The following is an 18,385-nucleotide window of genomic DNA, read 5'->3' as shown; positions in this document are numbered from 1 at the left end:
ATATGCTTGCAAAGGAAGATGAAGAGGGAGGAAGAGAGGACACAGAAAGATCTGGTTTCATGCACACAGCACAGAAATGCATCAAGCTGGAAGCAGTAGACTGTCAAACGCTACAGAAAGGTCAGGCAAGAAGAGAAGTCAGCTGGCACCCCGGAGGTCTCAGATCCTGAGAACAAGCCCTTTCATGTCTCCTTGCTGTCTTTGAAGCAAGTTCCCTCAGGAAATAGAGAGCTCTGGAGACTTCTCTAGGTCACAACAGCTCTTGGCCACACCTCGTCAGCACAAGAGGAAGTGACATTTAACTACATCTTGGTATTCCCCTCCCCACAGCCTGATGCCTGCATCTGACTTTCAAACAGCCAAAGACTTTCCCAAAAAGTAGCCCAGGAATATTCCAGTTGGCATTCAGAAGTACATGGTAATTCAGACGGAAATGCATTCCTTAGAATTTGCCCAGAAAATTACAGTAGAGCTAAAACACCTTTAAAAGGGGTGTTTATCTCTGGGGACAACCCTCTAAACTATAAATGCAAGAAAATTCAAAAACTGCATATGTGAACAGATTGTCCTTTCAGAGGGGACAAAGGTCTGGGAGGCCATGTGCTCAGAAGAGGCCTACTCATGAGTTGCTTCTAGACTTTCTCTACTTCTTTGGACTTGGGTTTACTTTTGTCTCTCCTTCTTTCCTTCCTCCTCCTTTTCCTTCTCTCTGTTCATTCACAGAGGTTCAACAATTATATCCCATATTCATATCTATCCTTTATAATGTCATTATCTGTACAAAATAAAAGACGACCATAAACCATCCCATGAGACTGGTAATTTATGTATCCACCAGTCTAGTACATAGTAGAAAGTCACAAACCCTCGTTGATTCCTCTCTGGCCCACCTCCACAGCCAGTCCTAATACTGAAGTTGAACTTACCAGGTAGGTCACTCCCCACCCTAGACCAATCAGAACCATTCCTGATCCTATATCAGCTGACAAGCGGTGGTAGTGAAGTCTCAGTTACATCTCTTCTACGCCCCAGTTTGCAGCTCTGAACACACACCCTGGAAGGCTGTAGTCTAAATGGGGAGTGGGGAGTATCTGGATGAGCTCTGCCTCGGCACTAGAGACATCTCTTCATAGACCTATTTTCTTATACAGACTACACAGCTACTCTGCTTGCAAATATGGAAACTGAGAGTGAATCAACTTGCCAACGATCACACAAGTGGCCACATGTATGCCTGGGATTTTAATGGGTGCCCAGCTGACTATGAAACCTTGTTTTATTCCCAAATATTATACATGAATGAATTTATAAACATAAATCATAACTGAAGACTCAATAGCAAGGTCACAGATAAGTAGAGAATGCAGATATCAGGGCAGGCAATGAAATAAAGTCCCATTGGGGGGTGGGCATGGATGCCACAACATGTTTCGTAAGTATACTTCCGGCACAAGACTCTCAGGATGTCACATGGGCTTAGAGAAAGGCATTTGGCACAGTGATGGTTAAAGGAATCTGACAGACTGAGCAGTTTGCATGCTAACTTTGCCAAAGCTTCCTAGCTTCCAGGGATGACTTTAGACACTGAATTGCCTTTAGAGCCTACCTTGTCCTGGATGCAGGTTAGTTTAGATACCACTTTACTGACTTGTCTAGTCCTTCAGGCTCCTCACCTCGTGATAGATATAACTCTTTGTCCCTAGTTCGACCTTTTCACTCATCTTTGGCATGCCAAGGAGATATTATTCTGGCTTTTACTTTTCTTTATTGCTGAGAAGAAAATTTGCAGCCTCCCTTTTGTTTCTACGGGAGGCACTGCTAACTAAGCTGAATTCTTTTTCCCAGTGGCCACTCTTCAAATGGGCAGAAGTAGAAATAAGATCTATAGGCCTAAAAAGAGTGGGGACATTTACTTCCAATGTCTGGAGATTCTGAGTACAGGGAAGGCAGCTCTCAGCCCAGGTGGGGATGCAGTCCCCAGTGCCCCCACTGATGAATATGTGGTACAGGAGAGTCCACTATCTCTTCTCCATTCTACAAAGGGAGGTGTGTTTGCTTATTCCTTCTTTGCTTCCTGGAAAAGGTGGTAGGATAAGGATGTGGTAACCCATCAATTGTAGAGAGCTATGAAAATGTTCATGATTGTTTTTCAAATGTCCTATTTGATCTTTTCCCTAGTCTTTCTAGTCCTGCTGAGTTGAAAAAACATTCAGAAATGCCTCCCTCTTCCAGTGGCACACGTAGTTCACAGGGCAAAGCACAGGTTGAGGTCACCCATTAGGAAGGGCTGTGGCCAGGTCTAGGATCTTTAGCCAATGTTTATAGTTTTCACTTTATTTCAAGCTACTATTTTTCCTGCACCCACTGAGTTCTGGAAATTTTACCTGCGTTATTTCATCTCATTTGCCTAAAAGTTACGGAAGGGAATTACTATCTCTTGTTTAGCATAAGGAATCTGAAAACTTGGAAGTTACTAGACAGTGGGTATATAAGAAGAAGAAGGAGTCCAGATGTGCCCCACTTCGTTGCTGCCCAAGTGCCTCTTCCCACAAGCTCTGCTCCCAGTTATCTGCCACCTAACTGACCCTGAACCCCGGCATTTAGAAGACGATGTTATGTGACTGATACCCTGGAAGAGAAATCATATCAATTGCCTCTGAATCCAAAAGATTCCCAGTATCTTTTTTTCTTGCTTTTAACCTCCCAGTCTCTTGTATTATTCCCCATTATCAAAAAATAACCTAACTCAAGACTTCTGATATGCCGTAGCATGAAGAGATAGAGAAAGAAACACAGAAAACAGTTATCTTGGCTTCTGAGTATCTGCATGTTCTTCTTGGAACAAACACAAAAAAAAGTATCAGCAGAATGGATGCCTGGAGATGCCAAGCTACAGCACCAGACATTCAGTCCTGGACATGGGCTGGGGCCTCCAGTTGCTGTGTCAGCTTTTTTTCTACCCTCTTCCCTCTCTTATTTTTCTTGTGATAGCTTCCGTTTCTATTACAAAGAATGAGATGTTCTTCATCAAAGAAGTCTAAGCCCTGAAAGCAACCAAGGATAGAGATGGGATGACATTTAGCATCACAGTAGTGTCCCAGACCCTGAGTGTGGCAGGAAGCAAATTAGTTCAGTGGCCGCAGTGAGAGAGAGTTTTTATAAACATAACCTAATTGTATTACTTCAAAGTCCTGAAGCTTATGGCCCTGCTTAATGATGTGTCCCATTATTTATAGGGTGGCACAATGAGACTTCTATTGATTTAATGCACTTCCTTAAAGACTGTCATTGTCACAGCTATAAAACCGAGCTATTCCCTGACAACTCAATTATGTCTTCTGAGCCTATAAACCACCCATGCCCCCACTCAGTTGCACACAGGAAGCAGCCAGCGGTGCACAAAGAGCTGGGGATACAAAACCCCTAGAGGCAGAACGAAAGGCTACAGATCTGGCCAAGGTACATTCAGGGGTTCTCTCTCCCCAGGCATAGTCAGCAGCTGGCAAGCACTGAAAAATGACAGGAAGCAGCTTCGCTTTGCCTTGGCCCTGACACACTGGGCTCTGTGATAAGTCTTTCCTGTCTCATTGAGCTTTAATTTCTCCAGTGGAAATGGGAGAGCTGAGTTTCATGAGAACTCCAAGGCTGGGGTTCTGAGTTCTGTGGTTATGACTTATGGGTTTCCCGGAGTTAGGATGCAGGGTCTGTGGAGAAGGTGCGAGCAGGTTTGTATTATCAATCCTCACAATATCTTACAATCAATGGTATTAACTATAACAGAAAGCACTTTAATGTAGCAGAACAGAAAGAGAGAGTGGCAGCGAAGGAGAGAGAGACAGAGAGAGAAAGGGAGGGAGGGAGTTAGGGAGGGAGGGAGGGAGGAAGACAGAAAGAAAGAAAGAAAGAAAGAAAGAAAGAAAGAAAGAAAGAAAGAAAGAAAGAAAGAAAGAAAGGAAAATAAAACTGAAAGAAAATAGATAGTTTTTGTAGCCAGTTAGTTTCAACTATGAGTTCCAACACAGGCCGTACTATTCAGCAGCAGTGTCTCTGTGGGCATTTACGTCCTCATGTCTGAGACTGGGTTTCTCAAGTCTGAGAGTCTACTTCTCAAGTACAGTGACATATTAACATGTATATATGCTTCCTGGGTGATACTGTAGTGGTTAAAGTGTTGTACAAGGAGAAAGCATGAAGACCAAGGTCTGAATCCCTAGCACCATATAAATGCTGGGCAGTCATAGCCAGCTGCTTCTAATCCAGCACAAGGAGGATAGAGACGAGGGTGCCCAGGTAAGTTAGATAGCTAGATTAGCTGGATAAGCGAACTTGGGCTCGCTGAGAGATGCTGCGTCGATGGGTAAGGTAGAGAGTGATTGAGGTAAACTTCAGATGTCAGTCTCTGGACTTCACACATCAATGCACATTTACACATGCCCACATATATACCCATGTGACACACACAGATACATATGACAAGGTAAAATAAATATATTACATAATGTGATATTTCCAACGTTGTAAAATGCTAGTGTGTAAGTCACCTCCCCCACTACAAGTGGTAGGTAGATAGGAATAGTTATCCAAGTACACATTTCACGGGAAGGGGACAGTGATGTCGTGCCAGAATGACTTTCCTGAGCTCAAGGGCAGTGACTAGTCTTCCGCACTAGACCACCTTAGACTACAGAAATTCAAAATCTGCTGACAGCTGAGAAGCAGAGGAATTTAAGATGTGGTGACCGTTCACGAGGATAGCAATCCCTCTGTGGGGGACAGTTGTGCCCCAGACTTGAGCAAGCGAAAGTTTTTCCTGCCTTCTCCCAAGAAGCCCAAAGAGAAGCCAACATGGAGACATCATTCACCATCCTCTGCCTGTTTCTCTGGCAGCTTTTTCAAGGGAAGGCTTGGTTTAAAAAAGCCTACAGTATAATAAAAGAGTTAAAATACCTGGCTGAAAGACTCTTAAGACAGCATGTTCCTCACCCTGACCTAGGTAAAGCGAGGCTCAGAGGAGGTCCGGGAACTGCCAAAGCCCGCACAGCTCACAGTAGGAGAAACGGGATGTATATCTGGCGAGTCTCCGTTGTCGCCTCAGTTGCCTTCCCTCTGCACCGTACTTGGCCACCACCTCCAGCGAGCCCACGCCCAGGCTTACCTTTCTGATACTGGAGCCACAGCTGCTGCTGGACCTTCTTGCTGGGGAAGTGGATGATACAGGTGAGCTCGGAACCGTACAAGGCCTCTGCGATGTAGTGGGAGCCGTAGTGCTGGATGAAGGACAGCAGCTCATCCCGACTGCTCTCTTTGGTCAGGATCTTTAGGACATTGGTGAAGCCTGGAGGGAGAGCAGCGTGTGTGAGTGGTTAGACTTCAGAAGTTGGCAGCCAAGAAATGATATCCCAGTGAGGACCCCTTCCAGTCAGAGTTCATGTCCTTTGCCCTCATCACAGCAGCAACACCTGACAACTCTAGCCTTACATTCTTACAGCAAGAACTGGCTCTCACTGCCGGGCACTGCGGCATAGTGGACTCGGCAGAAAAGAATGGCTTGCTAACGTACATGACGATGACCTTAAGGTCACAAGCGGAAGTTAGAGCTGATGCCTACTGGCTGTACAGCTGATGCATGCAGGTAGACCACTAGTGGTTTTCACTTCCTTAGTTCAAATACTGCCATGTTGACCACCACACCCCCATTAACCTGACGAGAAGCCAAAGCTGAAAGACTGTGAGCGACGTATCTTAGCCCTCTACCTAAAAGAGCTGCACGCAAACACTCTTTTGTTGCTACTTCAAGTGGATTGGCTGGCGTCCTGGAGCTACATTCATCCCAGCTCAGTAGAGATTCCATATGTGCTCACTCTTCTTGCTCCATCACCTTCCTGTCCACTTTTGCCCTTATTTCCTGAGACAGTGGATTTTTTTCTGTTGCCATGGAGTTTTCTCGCTGCCTGCTGTGCTGTCTCAGTACCCTGCTATACCTAGCACAAGGCCTCCAGAGCCATGTCTCAGGACCTACGGTTCCCACTTCTCTCCACTTTCTGTTCCTCCAGAGCCTTCCTGCAGTGGGAGACTGGTTCCCTCACCATTCAGCTCCACAGCCTCCAGCTCAGCATTAGTACGGGGAACTCGTAGAAGCATTCCAGACAAAGTAATGCCACCCCAAAACACACTGCTCTGATTTTCAAACTTAGGGTGCTTAGGGAAAAGCAAATATAGGGAAAGGTTCTCTGAGTTCCCCATCTGCCTTGAAGGCAGAATCCTTCAGAATACTTTCACTTGTTGTGAATGCTCTCCCCATTTCTCCCATCAACTTGGGGAATCTGGAGCATACTGTAGGTATGTGCTGACATTACAAGTGAAGTCCAGACAAATGTCCCAGGCTGTCTTCACCATTCATTCTCCCAGATATCATTTACGCTTCCTCTAAAATTTCCTATGTACCAAATCCTTAAATGCCCTCTTGTACTCCTGCTTGCCACTGGATAAAGTTCCATGACCTTATCTGGGCCTACAGCAATGTCTGGGTTATCTCCTATTTCCTTATTTGTCTTTCACTGGGACCTGGGCTTTCTATCACCCTTCCTTTACATACTGACTATACTACAAGACTGCATTGTCTCCATATATAAGATTTCCCCCTCCCAACACACACAACACACACACAAAAATTGCACGAAGTCACCCCTTTCTTAGAAGCCTTTCTCACCTATTACTGGGTGGAGCAAACAATCTCTCTCCTCACACTCTGAAGAATTGGCATATTTATGGATAGAAGCCCTCCGTCTCTGTCTCTTCATCTGCAAATACATCTTTCCTATACCCATCCCAGTCAGGCACTCCACAACTCCTGGCACACAGCAAACAACCAGCCACAGTTATTATAAGAACACCCATGCCGCATCAAAGAGCAAGCACCTCTCCAACGTCGAAAATGAGCTCCAATTTGCCACCATTTGATTTACAAGGAGCTTCCAGGAACATCATTACTGATTAATTAAAGCAGGTACACCTTTGTAGTTCCAACAGGAACATCACAGTTATATTCACAAGTGCAGGGTGAGGGGGTGGTGGGGAAACAGAAACGGGGCTCAAAGAAAGGGTGCTTGATTAGAACACTCTCTCTCCATCAACCTGTTAACTCGTGCAGCTGGGTAATTAATACAGCAGGACTAATAATGAGATGGTTTCTGTTGAGTAATAAATGACAGTGCCTTGGAGATGCCCTATGGCTCTTCACCCAGGCAGACAAAAATGCAATCAAATCCCTGTTCCCTTTTCTCTTCTGCTGCTTACTAGCTATGTGACCTTGGGTTGGTTCCTTTGATCTCCAGTTCCTTTATATGATGACGGATAGGCTAAATTATTACTTTCCTTGTCGGACTGCTGCAAGCCACAGACAAGAAACGTTACAACGTGCTTGACAGATGTCAGCAACAATCACTGTGTGTACTTCCCGGAGGGTTAGGCCCTCCCTGCCCCTGGATGAAAGAGCTCCATTTTGCTGATGAACAAAATGGAACTGAGAAAAAGGAATGAAAGAGAGAAGAACTCAAGAGATAATTAGGGGACGCACTGACAACAAGCTGGTGACAGTGCTGCCAGAACCAGAGTAGACAACCCCAGGCCAAGTTTCCTCTTCCCAGGGAACTTTATTCAATACCTTACTCTCCAGTCTTCATTTATTTATCTTATTCGTCCATCAAATGTGGACACCAACAATGTGCTGATTCTCTGTTAGTGTCTGGAGATATTGGGAAAAACAGATCATTCTTAGCCCCAGTTCTCCAGTCAGAGGGCTAGATAGACATAATTTCGACATGAATCAAGTACTTGTTAGTACTTTCCTGGAGGTATTCCAACACCTGAAATTACTTGATTTGTTTATTGAAGAATGAAGAGTGGAGGAGGCGCCGTGTGCGCACCCCAGGCAGGGAGAGCTAGGCGGGAGGCACAGCAAGTGCAAAGTTACGAACAAACATGCCCCATCTCAAAAACTACAGAGCACCCTGCCAACTGGAAGCCAGGGCTCACATGGATAAAGAATAGGTGGTGCGTGTGTACGTGGTGGTGCATGTGTACATGGTGGTGCGTGTGTACGTGGTGGTGCGTGTGTACGTGGTGGTGCGTGTGTACGTGGTGGTGCGTGTGTACGTGGTGGTGCGTGTGTACGTGGTGGTGGAGAGTGGGGCTACACGCTATTGCTGGGTGCGGATGGGCAAGGAAGGAGACAGAGAGAGAACTGAGGAAGGAGGAAGCAATCACAAGACAGAAACACTTCCAGAACACAAACAGGCGACTGTTTCTTCTCTCCCTGTTATCATACTTCTTCACTCTACTCAGACCTTTCTTCCTCTAGGAAGCCCCTCTATGTCACACTGTCCCATTATTGTGTTGTCCCTACTGCAGGGTGCTGATGGCACTACCTGCTGCGCTATCCTACCTAGGTGCTCCTCCATTCTTACAGCATCCATACAGCAAGGGCTAAGCCTTGAGATCATGTATGGAGGGCCCATGAGTCCTTCGGTTGCCAGATGAACGGTAGTCCTACCTGCTGACAGCGTGATGGTGCTCAGCTTCACACGGTACAGGTTGCTCCGGACACGCCACTGCTGCACCATGGGGTAACCCATGGCTTCGTCATACCTGATGTCTCCTAGAGGCAGAAATAAGATGAAGGGTGAGCTCAGAGTTCAGAATAGTTACCTCAATGCACACACTGCAGTCCTGGGCTCTGCCCACCGCTTCAAAGCGAGGAGAAGCTTGGTCTGGGCCCTGACTGTTGCTTTGCTAGAACCAATGACACCAGCCAATCTCCACCACTGTGCTCCTCAGCCACATCTCTGGGTTTTCCTTGGGCTCTCAATGTCCCTCCTCTACTTTATGTGCAAAAGGTCAAACTTATATCCCACCTACATAAGTGCATCTGCAACTTGTCATGGACATTAGACATCTCATTATCTCAGATTTCCCTTCTGGTATTACAACTCTCTGAGCTTCTCTTATCCCACAGGCATAGTGTGGGACTTGAATATGGTAAAAGAAAGTTCCTTTAGAGACTAGAAATTCTGTGCTTGTAGGGCCAGGGTCAGGAACATATTTTTCAAACCATTTGTTTCACAGTCTTGGCAACAGATTTGGCACTAAGTAGCAGAGCTAAATGTTACAGCAGAAAACACTTGAAAAATCCCTATGAATGTCTTTCCCATCCCTTTCTGTTTGCTGACCCTGCTGGAGACCATTGGTTGTTAACATGGATGTTTATAAGCACTGTGTGACAAACCTGTATACCTACATACATTTCCCTAATTCAAATACATGAGAAATACTGGCTAAACAAACTCAACTTTTTAATTCTCAGCATAATACAGCAATTAAAATATACTGTAAGTTTCTGTGAAGGTGGTGTTGCTCACAGAGCCTCTTTTATGAAGAGGGAAAATTAAGAATGTTTGTTTCATAGAATGCATTTCAGAAATCACATGCATTGTCAAGACAAAATGTAAACAAAGAAGAAACACAACAAACATTTTGGCAAGCAGTTAACACTGGGCAGCAGACACATTTAAAAAAAATCCTACTTCCTGATTTGTATCTATCTTCATTTTCTAAAATTTCCACCCAACCCTGCATTCTCTTTTCTTTATAATCATGAAAAAAATGCATTAAAAATAAATGCTAGTCACGTTAGCAGTTATTATTGTTGTTATGTATCTGTGCTTTCTTGCACCTCTGCAAATAGCAGGCACATTTCCTATCCCTTTCTCTCGTCCCCTGGTGAGGAGGCACTTAAAGATATTTGATACGGATATTAAAATGAGAATCTCATTGGAAGAAATGATTTCTTCCTGGACATTTCTGTAGTATTAAAGTTGTCCATTACTGTCAACTGTTTTTTCTTTTTTCCTCTTTAGCCTTTTTAGAAATAATATAATTTTAGATGCTTTCATTGTCAAGTAAAATATTCATGATCCCCTAAGACATGTCCATTGGAGTGAGAACGTTGAGCTATAAATATGTCTTCTCTGTTTATCTGCTCTGTCTTGCCTATGCTTTTTATGTGATTCTGGGAGGAAAGAGAGAGGGGGTGGAAGAAGGAAAGAGAAGACTGTGCACCTGATTTGGAGCTGAGAAATTAGTCTCCTACGGGAAGCCTAGACACCAAAGAGCAGGTAGACTCTATTGCCTCTCCCATCCATACTGCATAGCCATGTTCACTGGGAAGGAGTAATCAGCAAGGGAGCCCCACTTTTGACAGGAGAAAGCTGAACCTTCTGATGTGGGCTCTCAAAGGATCCTTTCCTTCTGTGACGTGGTATTCAAAGGGGGAGGTACCTTCTGCTTTTGGAGCAATTTATAAAACCATCTTCACTGCTCCTCATTCTATCCCTGGGTCTCCCTCATAAGTAGCCGTTATCCCACCCCTCAGTTACTGTTGGCCCTGGCTTAGCTGGGATTCACACCTGGAATGTACGGCTCTGTAATATCTTAGGTTCTTGACATTGGGGCCATGGCTGTATTATTTTTTTATTATTTATTTATTTGTTTGTTTGTTTCTTAAAGATTTTTGCCTCTTCCCCTCCACCACCTCCCATTTCCCTCCCCCTCCCCGAATCAAGTCTTCCTCCCTCGTCAGCCCAAAGAGCAATCAAGGTTCCCTGCCATGGCTGTATTATTTGAAGTTCTCCTGGAGAGTCCAGATTGGACCTGAGCATTAAGTTCGGTCGGTCATGACAGCTTTCTAACAGGGATGAAACGACCCTGGTTCCCACTGTACCCACCACATACCCTCTGTGCGGTGACTCTACCCTGGTTCCCACTGTACCCACCGCATACCCTCTGTGCAGTGACTCTACCCTGGTTCCCACTGTACCCACCGCATACCCTCTGTGCAGTGACTCTACCCTGGTTCCCACTGTACCCACCACATACCCTCTGTGCAGTGACTCTATCCTGGTTCCCACTCTACCCACCACATCCCTTGATGAAAGGAGATGAAACTCTGTGAGAGAAGATTAATCTGTCTTAAAAATTTATTCTTATTTTATGCATCTGGGTGTTTTGTCTGTGTACCACATGTGTGCAGTGCCTATGAGTGCTGGAAGAGGATGCTGGGTGACCTGAGACTGGAATTATAGATGGTTGTGAACCACCATGTAGGGGTCTGGGAAGCAAAGCCAGGTCTTCTGCAAGAGCAGTCAGTGATCTTAACTACTAAATCACTACTGCAGCCTCTGGAAATTTAAGAAAAAAAAAACATATCCCTTGAATTTTAGCAATTTCTTTACTGGAAAACTTTGAAATATCCCTGAGCCAATATATATGGTTAAAACAATCTGCACAATTACTCAGGAAACATAGTAAACCAAACTTCTTATACACATGATATTCACTCCTTACCATATTTTAGAAAAAATAAATGTTATGTCCATGTTGCAAAGATGGAAGCTGTCCAAGGAGACACAACAATCAATAATGGGTTGGGGTCTTTAAAGAACATTCCTAGAAGACCATGTAAAGAAATGTGAGCTCTTGTGGATGGGAAGCTTCCCTTTCTGGGGTTTTCCAAAGAGACATGTCTCTTAAGAAGGCTATATGCCCAGTCAACAGAGAGAATTCAACCACAATACTCCGTGTCTCCCGGAATTTCTGTGACCTTAGGAAGGGGAAGTTAAGGAAGGCACAGAAGTCTTTAAAGCCCTTTGCAGAGAAACTTCATCTATGGGTTCCTTTGATCTGCATCTGTTTTGAAGTGGGACAAGTCTGGTCGTTGGTCTAAGACAACGGATAAGGTATCCACTTTGGAATCCGGAGTAATTAGGTTTAATCCCTGATGATAATTTAAACACTAACCATGTAACCTTGGAGGAGTTTATAGCAGTTTAGCCACGTGAAATCAGAATAGTAACATTCTTGTAGGATCATGTGGGCTGAAAAACAGAAATGCCCTTGCCTCTCAAGGACACCATCAACCCATGTGGGGGTCTCCTCTATTTATGCCAGTTACAGAAAAGGCTCATGGTGGTTAGATTTTTTGCTCCTGGTCACTTGGAGCTTACAAGTGATGGGGGTGTCTGTCACACTGCAGGATCATTTCTGTGAGACAATCTTTTTCTACTCGGGAAGATTCAATCATTCTTGAGGGTGGCCAATCTGGTTAGTTATCACCAAAATAGAATCCAGGTCCACTTATCTTAGAAAAAAAATCAATCCTACCCCTTCCCAAAAAGAAGGGGGCAGAAAATCTGGGATAAGACAAAGACGAGAAGAAACATACCCTGGGCTGAGACATAAAACTCTGGACCTTCAGGAGAGCCTGAAGGTTTGGTTGGTGACAATGACAAGGTGATGTGAAGGACAAACGTGCAACACAATTCAGCAGGATCTAGCCGCGGACGGCACTGGGGTTATTGGAACCTAGAGCCTTACTCTCAAATTCAGACAAATAAAACTCACCCAACAAACGGCTTAGTGGCCACATTCAAATAATAAGCCACAAAACTCAAATGTATCCAAGTGGAGAAAGTTTTGATTTAAGAGTCCACTGATTTAACTCCTGAATAATTTTTAAATAACCAAAGAAAACAAACTACTGGAGGTGTTGAAATGTCAGAAAAAATGTCACTTGAACGGAAAGTGGTTTGATGCATGGATACAGGCCAAACCTCACTGAAAAAAGCTGGAACATTGTTCTTGCTCTCGGGAGGTGCCTCTCATGAAGTAGGTACTGGCCAGCAAGTGGACTTTCCTTAAGCCCTTCATTCTACATGGTTCTGAGCAGAGGCCCAAGACAAGGCAGAGCCCAGCTCATAGCCCACCCTTCTCGAAGGAGAAGTCTGACCAGGCTGCAGCATCCTAGCATGTTCTTGTAGCTCACACATGAAACGGCTGTGGCTAGTGACAGAGACCTGAAAGGTGTGTCTTACCCGTGAGGAGTTGGAGGTCTGGGAGGGGCTCGGAAAGGACCCCCCGGCATTGCTCTTCCACGGGGAGTGGGATCACCAGCAGTCCATCCGCCAGCTGGGGAAAGTCCTTGATGAAGTTGTTCTCCCTGTCGGGCAAAGCAAAGCAATTACAGAGCAGAAGAAAGGAGCATCACAATAGTGGGTCAAGGAGGCAGGATGCTCGCTGTTCCAACAGGCTGGGTGGCTTTGCTACGATGCCTGCTGAATCCCAGCTCTGAGCACATAACACTGACCACAAGGTGTAGAATGCAGGCAGGCTGAACATCAAGCCTGGAGCACCCACTGACTAGCTACTTACTGTTTTTCTCTTTGAAGCAAGTTTCTGTTTCTATAAACGGGGCTTAGATCTCAGGGCTGCTGTAAACACTTAATGGGATCAAGCCGCCAAGTGTTTAAGACATTCTCTAAGGCTCTACAAACTACATATTTGGCTGTTAACCATCATTTGCATAAGCAATGGCATGGGTAAACTTGGACGCAAGGGAGCTGAGCAGAGCACGAAGGGTTTGAAGTAGGGAGCAAGGCTAAGCTGAAGAAAGGAAAACTTAAAAGCTGCCTGCGCGTTAAGGTTAAGCTAAAGATACTTCAGCTCAGACAAAGGGGCAAAACTGAGGCCTGGAGACACAGGATGTATTGTTTAACAATGACCAGTAGACTGGACACTCGCCCAGTGTCTTTACCCCCAGGCTAGTGCTCTTGGCTCTGCCCTGCCTTCATAGAGGCCTGCCTGCAAAGGATCACAAGACAAACCTCCGTGTAACCCAGGAACACGGAATCCTGCATAGATGTGGTTTATCTATCTATAGGACAGAGATGGCAGAGGGTGCGGGAAAAGGACACAGACAGCATTATTCTAGACAATAGGCTGACCTAAAGATGGAACAGGCAGTCACGAGAGAGAGACGCGAAGCTTGCTGATACTAGGAATGTGCAAGCGGGAAGTGTGGCAGCCAACTGGCGAGCAGGGGACCAAGGGCATTTTCCTATCTATCCTGACTCATAAAATCGCCTCATGGTCGGAGTTAGCAATGCTAGTTATAGGCTAGACAGGGAGGAGGGGAGGGAGGGAGGGAGATAACAAAAGCAGGAGATTGCTTATACCTTCATTTTGCCACCTGGTACAGCAACTGGAAATGAAAATCAGAGTCAAAACCAAAAATACATGATGCCTTGAAGCCTGGATTCTGGGCCATCCAGAAGCATCTGGAAAACTGCAAGCTGGGTCACCTTTGTGTTTTTACTGCGCATGCCCACACCACCCCCTATACACATCCAAAGTCCATCACCAATCCATTTGTTTAGTGAAGATGTTCCTGGGTGCTTGGTTCAGAGAAGGTGATGCTCTCATCACCTCCAACATCTCCAGCATCCCCATCATCTTCCTCATCACTCTTACTGCCATCTCTGTTATTCATGGCATCCTTAGTTTCCTAAACTCCAGCAAAGCACTCCACGTATACCTGAATACTTAATCTTCACCGTGACTCTTGAGCTAGGATTGTGTGTAAATCACAAATAAGTAGCAATAAGATTCTAGGTTAATGAGGATAGAATTTACAGCCAGGTCTAGCAGAGCCTGGGCCTCTGTTCAGGGGATGCGTGTGCACTATGGTAAGTTTCCAAGCCACTCTTGCCATATAGCATAGTAATTTGTGCGTGTTCAATGTCACTCTGTGGAGTCACGTAGTCTACATATCTGGGAGCCCAGAACAGCACTGGGAATGTGGAAGACAGCTTTCCAGGCAGTGAAAATGCTACACACAATAAGACCGGCAAGGTGGCTGCTGGGCTCAGACCTTTCCTCAGATGTGCAGGGAGATGGGCGGGTGCCACAGGCTCTAGTCAGCACCTACCAGATTCTGACTGCAGAGCCCTGGGGTGAGGGCCATGGACAGAAACACAGGCTCGTCTCCCCGGCCTGGTGAGAGAGATCACACTGGCCATGCACACTGCTAGTGAGTTTGTTGGCAGGCATTCTGGTAGGATTGTCAGAACCCCTTCCTCATGTGACCTCAAGCACTTGTTTTGTAGGTAGGAGAAACTAACTTTGATGAAGGGTTGATGGTCCTGAACACTGGCCTCCATTGTTGCCCCCCACACAGCGTCCTTCCTGAGTAATCAGGGGCAAAGTTCACAAACCTCAATTTTCTCATCTATAAAATGAGGATCATGGACATTTCCCTGCCCGCTATAGTGGAAAAATGAAAATGACGTTATTTAGCACCTACTGTATGCCAGGTACATGAAAACTTTAATTTAAAAGAAACTTGACAAGTCAAGGCCACACAATTGGTAGGTGTGAGGTCTTAGGTAGTCTGGCCCCAGAGTCCATAATTCTCATTTCAGGAAATGAAAGTATCCCAAGCCCTGCCTCAAGACACACAGACTGAAGTCTTCCCATAAAGGCCTCAGTGCCCATGGGTTCCCAGACACCAAGCAGGCCACACAGAGAGGAAGGGGCTGTGGCATTGTACAACCCAAGTGCACAGCGGCTCAGCTCTCCCTCACCCCAGCGGTCCTCACCCTGAGGCGGGCACAGTCACATTATCCTTCTGAAGCAGCACGGAGAGGGGGCTCCACCAGATGTGACGTGTCATCCACTGATCTACAGTCTGAGCACATTTGGTAGCCAGGCCTTGGAGGAAAATTTCCTTTAATTTCCTTTACTGCCTTAGGGTGGGAGGTTTTCCATCCATCAACTTCCGTCTATGTTTTTAAAACCACAGCAGAGGGAAGTCACACCCACTAGTATCCTAATCCCCTTCCTCTAACCTCTGTGCCTTCTGGCCAAGTCAGCATTAGGATTTTAGGGACATCTGACGTCCATCAGTGGACAACTGAAAGATGTACGTGGGTAACCCCAAATTGCAGGAAACATGGATTAAGGTGTCTTTTGCATAAATATTTTCCCGGGAGCTTCCAGAAAAGACCTTACAGAGATTAACCTGACGAAGCTCATGAGGAAGGAGAAGAAGGAACGGAGGAGTCACGTTAAACTGAGAGGGAGGCACACAGGTGAGGATGAAGCACTGAATGACAAGACCGCTGCTAGTCTCCCAGTTAAATCTGTTCCTGGCTGTCTGCACAATGACCACAGCCCTGCACGGCCTTGGCCAGCAGAGGGCGCCCAGGGCCTTCACAGCGGTCTGCTCTTGGAAAAGGCAAAATACAGACTGTGGGGGGGTGGGGGGAGGGAACAGCCCTGGCGAAAGTTCAGCTAAACAGTAAAAATCTCAGGTGAAAGCTGAGAGACCTTCAAAGTCCCAGGCTGAAAAAAAGACCCAGAGGTGCCATGTACTGGCTCAACATATGACAATTCAGTTCATTAGGTCTTAGGATCTTCTCTCTGGCTTCCCCCAGCCCAACTGTGTGTGTCTGTGTGTGTTGGGCGGGGTTGTTTTAGCATTATAAAAACTCTGACAGGCTCCATTAGTCCCATTTTATAGTTGAATCAGGCATTCAGAAAAATTAAGAAACTTATCTGACTAAGGGCCATAGTTGGGAATGACGGTAGCTACAGCTACCCTTCTGGCTTGTAGCTCGTTGCCTGAGCTCATCTGAGTCCTCACATTCAGGGAATCTAGCCAGGATCTGCTCTGCTCTCTTAATCATGGACTAAATCATGTACTTCTGGACATGAGATCAGGGAGCGGCGTAAGCACACCCACGGCAGAGCACACTTTTATGCATGTGGACTTGGGTTGGGTAACATGTGTCTATGTGTATATATCATGTAAGTGAATGTTGTTATTTCAAATCAGCCGCAGAATAACTGTTTGTTTAGACAAATGTTTTCAAAATGCATCCTTGTGAAACTTAAATTTCAATGGTATTATATGGCAATAACTCAGCAATTTTTAAAAGAACATCCTGGGGACTCTGACATTGAGTGGGTCCATTCACTCTGCACATCCACACGAATTCAACACATGGTCTGAGTCAGGGCAACAGCAGAAGGTGAGCACAGGATGTTCCTCAACTGGCGAGGACTAAATCAGAGTCTAGAGGATTCCACACAGTCCAGCCTCTGCTGCATCCTGTTGTTCACTCAGGACTGTCATTGCGAGGCTGCACTTACTGCCCTCTCTTGGGGCAGGTGCCCAGGCTGCAACCCCGCTGGAAGGCATCCTCTCTCAGGTCACTCCCGCTCACCCCTCAGACCACACAAGTTACTGTTTTTAGGAGATTGCCTCTGATTAAATTTGTCACCTGCCTTTTGGATCTTACTCTTCCAAGAAAGGCTCTACAGTTTGCAACAGTAGATCCACCCATGGAAGACCTGGATTTCTCACTGTATGCCAGGCTCCTTGTGGCCTCAAACAATGCACGGAGGCCCCTTGAGGGCCAAACTGGGAGACGGAGTCCAGGAGACTAAAGTACAGATGCTTGGTGAGTACTTATTGACAGCACAGTGGAAAGAAACAAAAGATGGAAGCATGCGCATAGCCGCTGTCTTTCATAGCTAGTTCTCTGACTTGCCCTACGTCCAGAATGGGTTCCTCACCAGACATTATCAAAGTTGAGTCCAGTTTCTCTATAAGATGATTCCAAATACTTTGTTAGGCTGATTAGCTGATTAGAAGTTCCTAATTTGTGGAGAGCTTGGATGTTAAACTAAAGAGCTCAATTGTGTTGGGCTATCTTTATTCACTTCAAGAGCGATTCATTGCCCACTTGAATCTTACCTAATGTTTTGGTGACTATCAGGTCAAACCTGCTGGAGTAAATTAGCTTAAATAGCCATTAGCTTCCACCAGTCCAAAAGCTAAGAACCTCATCAGGTAGCATTTGAGGCTTACCCCAGAGTTCCTGCATGCTATTGCCTGTCTGCATGATGTTGCCACCATTGCATTTGAATAAATGCTTTGATTTATGATGCTTTAAAACTATAAAAACTTCACGAGGCCATCTCTATGTTGGAACATGTTTTTCGGGGTACCCTAAATTCATGCTCTCAAGCCACGACCATGGTTAGCTGACTTAGGAATGATTTAGCTCTTAATCCCTTTAAATAAGAATATTCTGAATCAACAGTTCATATACTGTGACCTCCAAAAAGATGAGACAGAAGGTTCTGAGGACTTCTGAACTGATGGATCCCGGTAGGAAAACAGGACTTCTTTAGGCAGGGTGCATCGGGCCTCTAATGAGCATCCATAAACAGGGTGTTTGGGAGACACCAGAGGAGGGGAGTTCAAACATCACTTTTTCATACCAGTAGTCTAATGTCTCCAAGCTAAAGTAAATCTTTCTCATCCCTTTCTCTCATGTATCTCTCTGGCTGAGGGATGTGCAGAGCCATTGAGATCATATAGCCACAGATCCAACTTCAGTTAGGAGGGTTCACGCAAGCTCCATTAGCCTTAGCAGAATTCAGCTCATGAGTTTAGCTTCAGAAAGTGGGAGGTGTTATCTTTAAT

At 45.5% G+C, this 18,385-nt stretch overlaps 1 protein-coding gene across 5 annotated transcripts in view; it reads right to left on the bottom strand.

Moving 5' to 3' along the window:
• Positions 1-18,385, bottom strand: part of Astn2 (astrotactin 2) — a 987,955-nt gene that overhangs the window by 263,601 nt on the left and 705,969 nt on the right. For all 5 annotated transcript variants that reach the window (XM_057784267.1, XM_057784266.1, XM_057784268.1 and 2 more), the window contains 3 exons: positions 12,927-13,051; positions 8,552-8,656; positions 5,156-5,335 (listed from right to left, as the gene is read on the bottom strand). In XM_057784267.1, the coding sequence (XP_057640250.1) occupies positions 5,156-5,335; positions 8,552-8,656; positions 12,927-13,051 (410 nt within the window). The remainder of the gene's footprint in view (positions 1-5,155; positions 5,336-8,551; positions 8,657-12,926; positions 13,052-18,385) is intronic.

The sequence above is a fragment of the Chionomys nivalis genome, chromosome 11, assembly GCF_950005125.1.
Source record: "Chionomys nivalis chromosome 11, mChiNiv1.1, whole genome shotgun sequence".
NCBI lineage: Eukaryota > Metazoa > Chordata > Mammalia > Rodentia > Cricetidae > Chionomys > Chionomys nivalis.
This window is presented reverse-complemented; position numbering and strand designations above follow the sequence as displayed.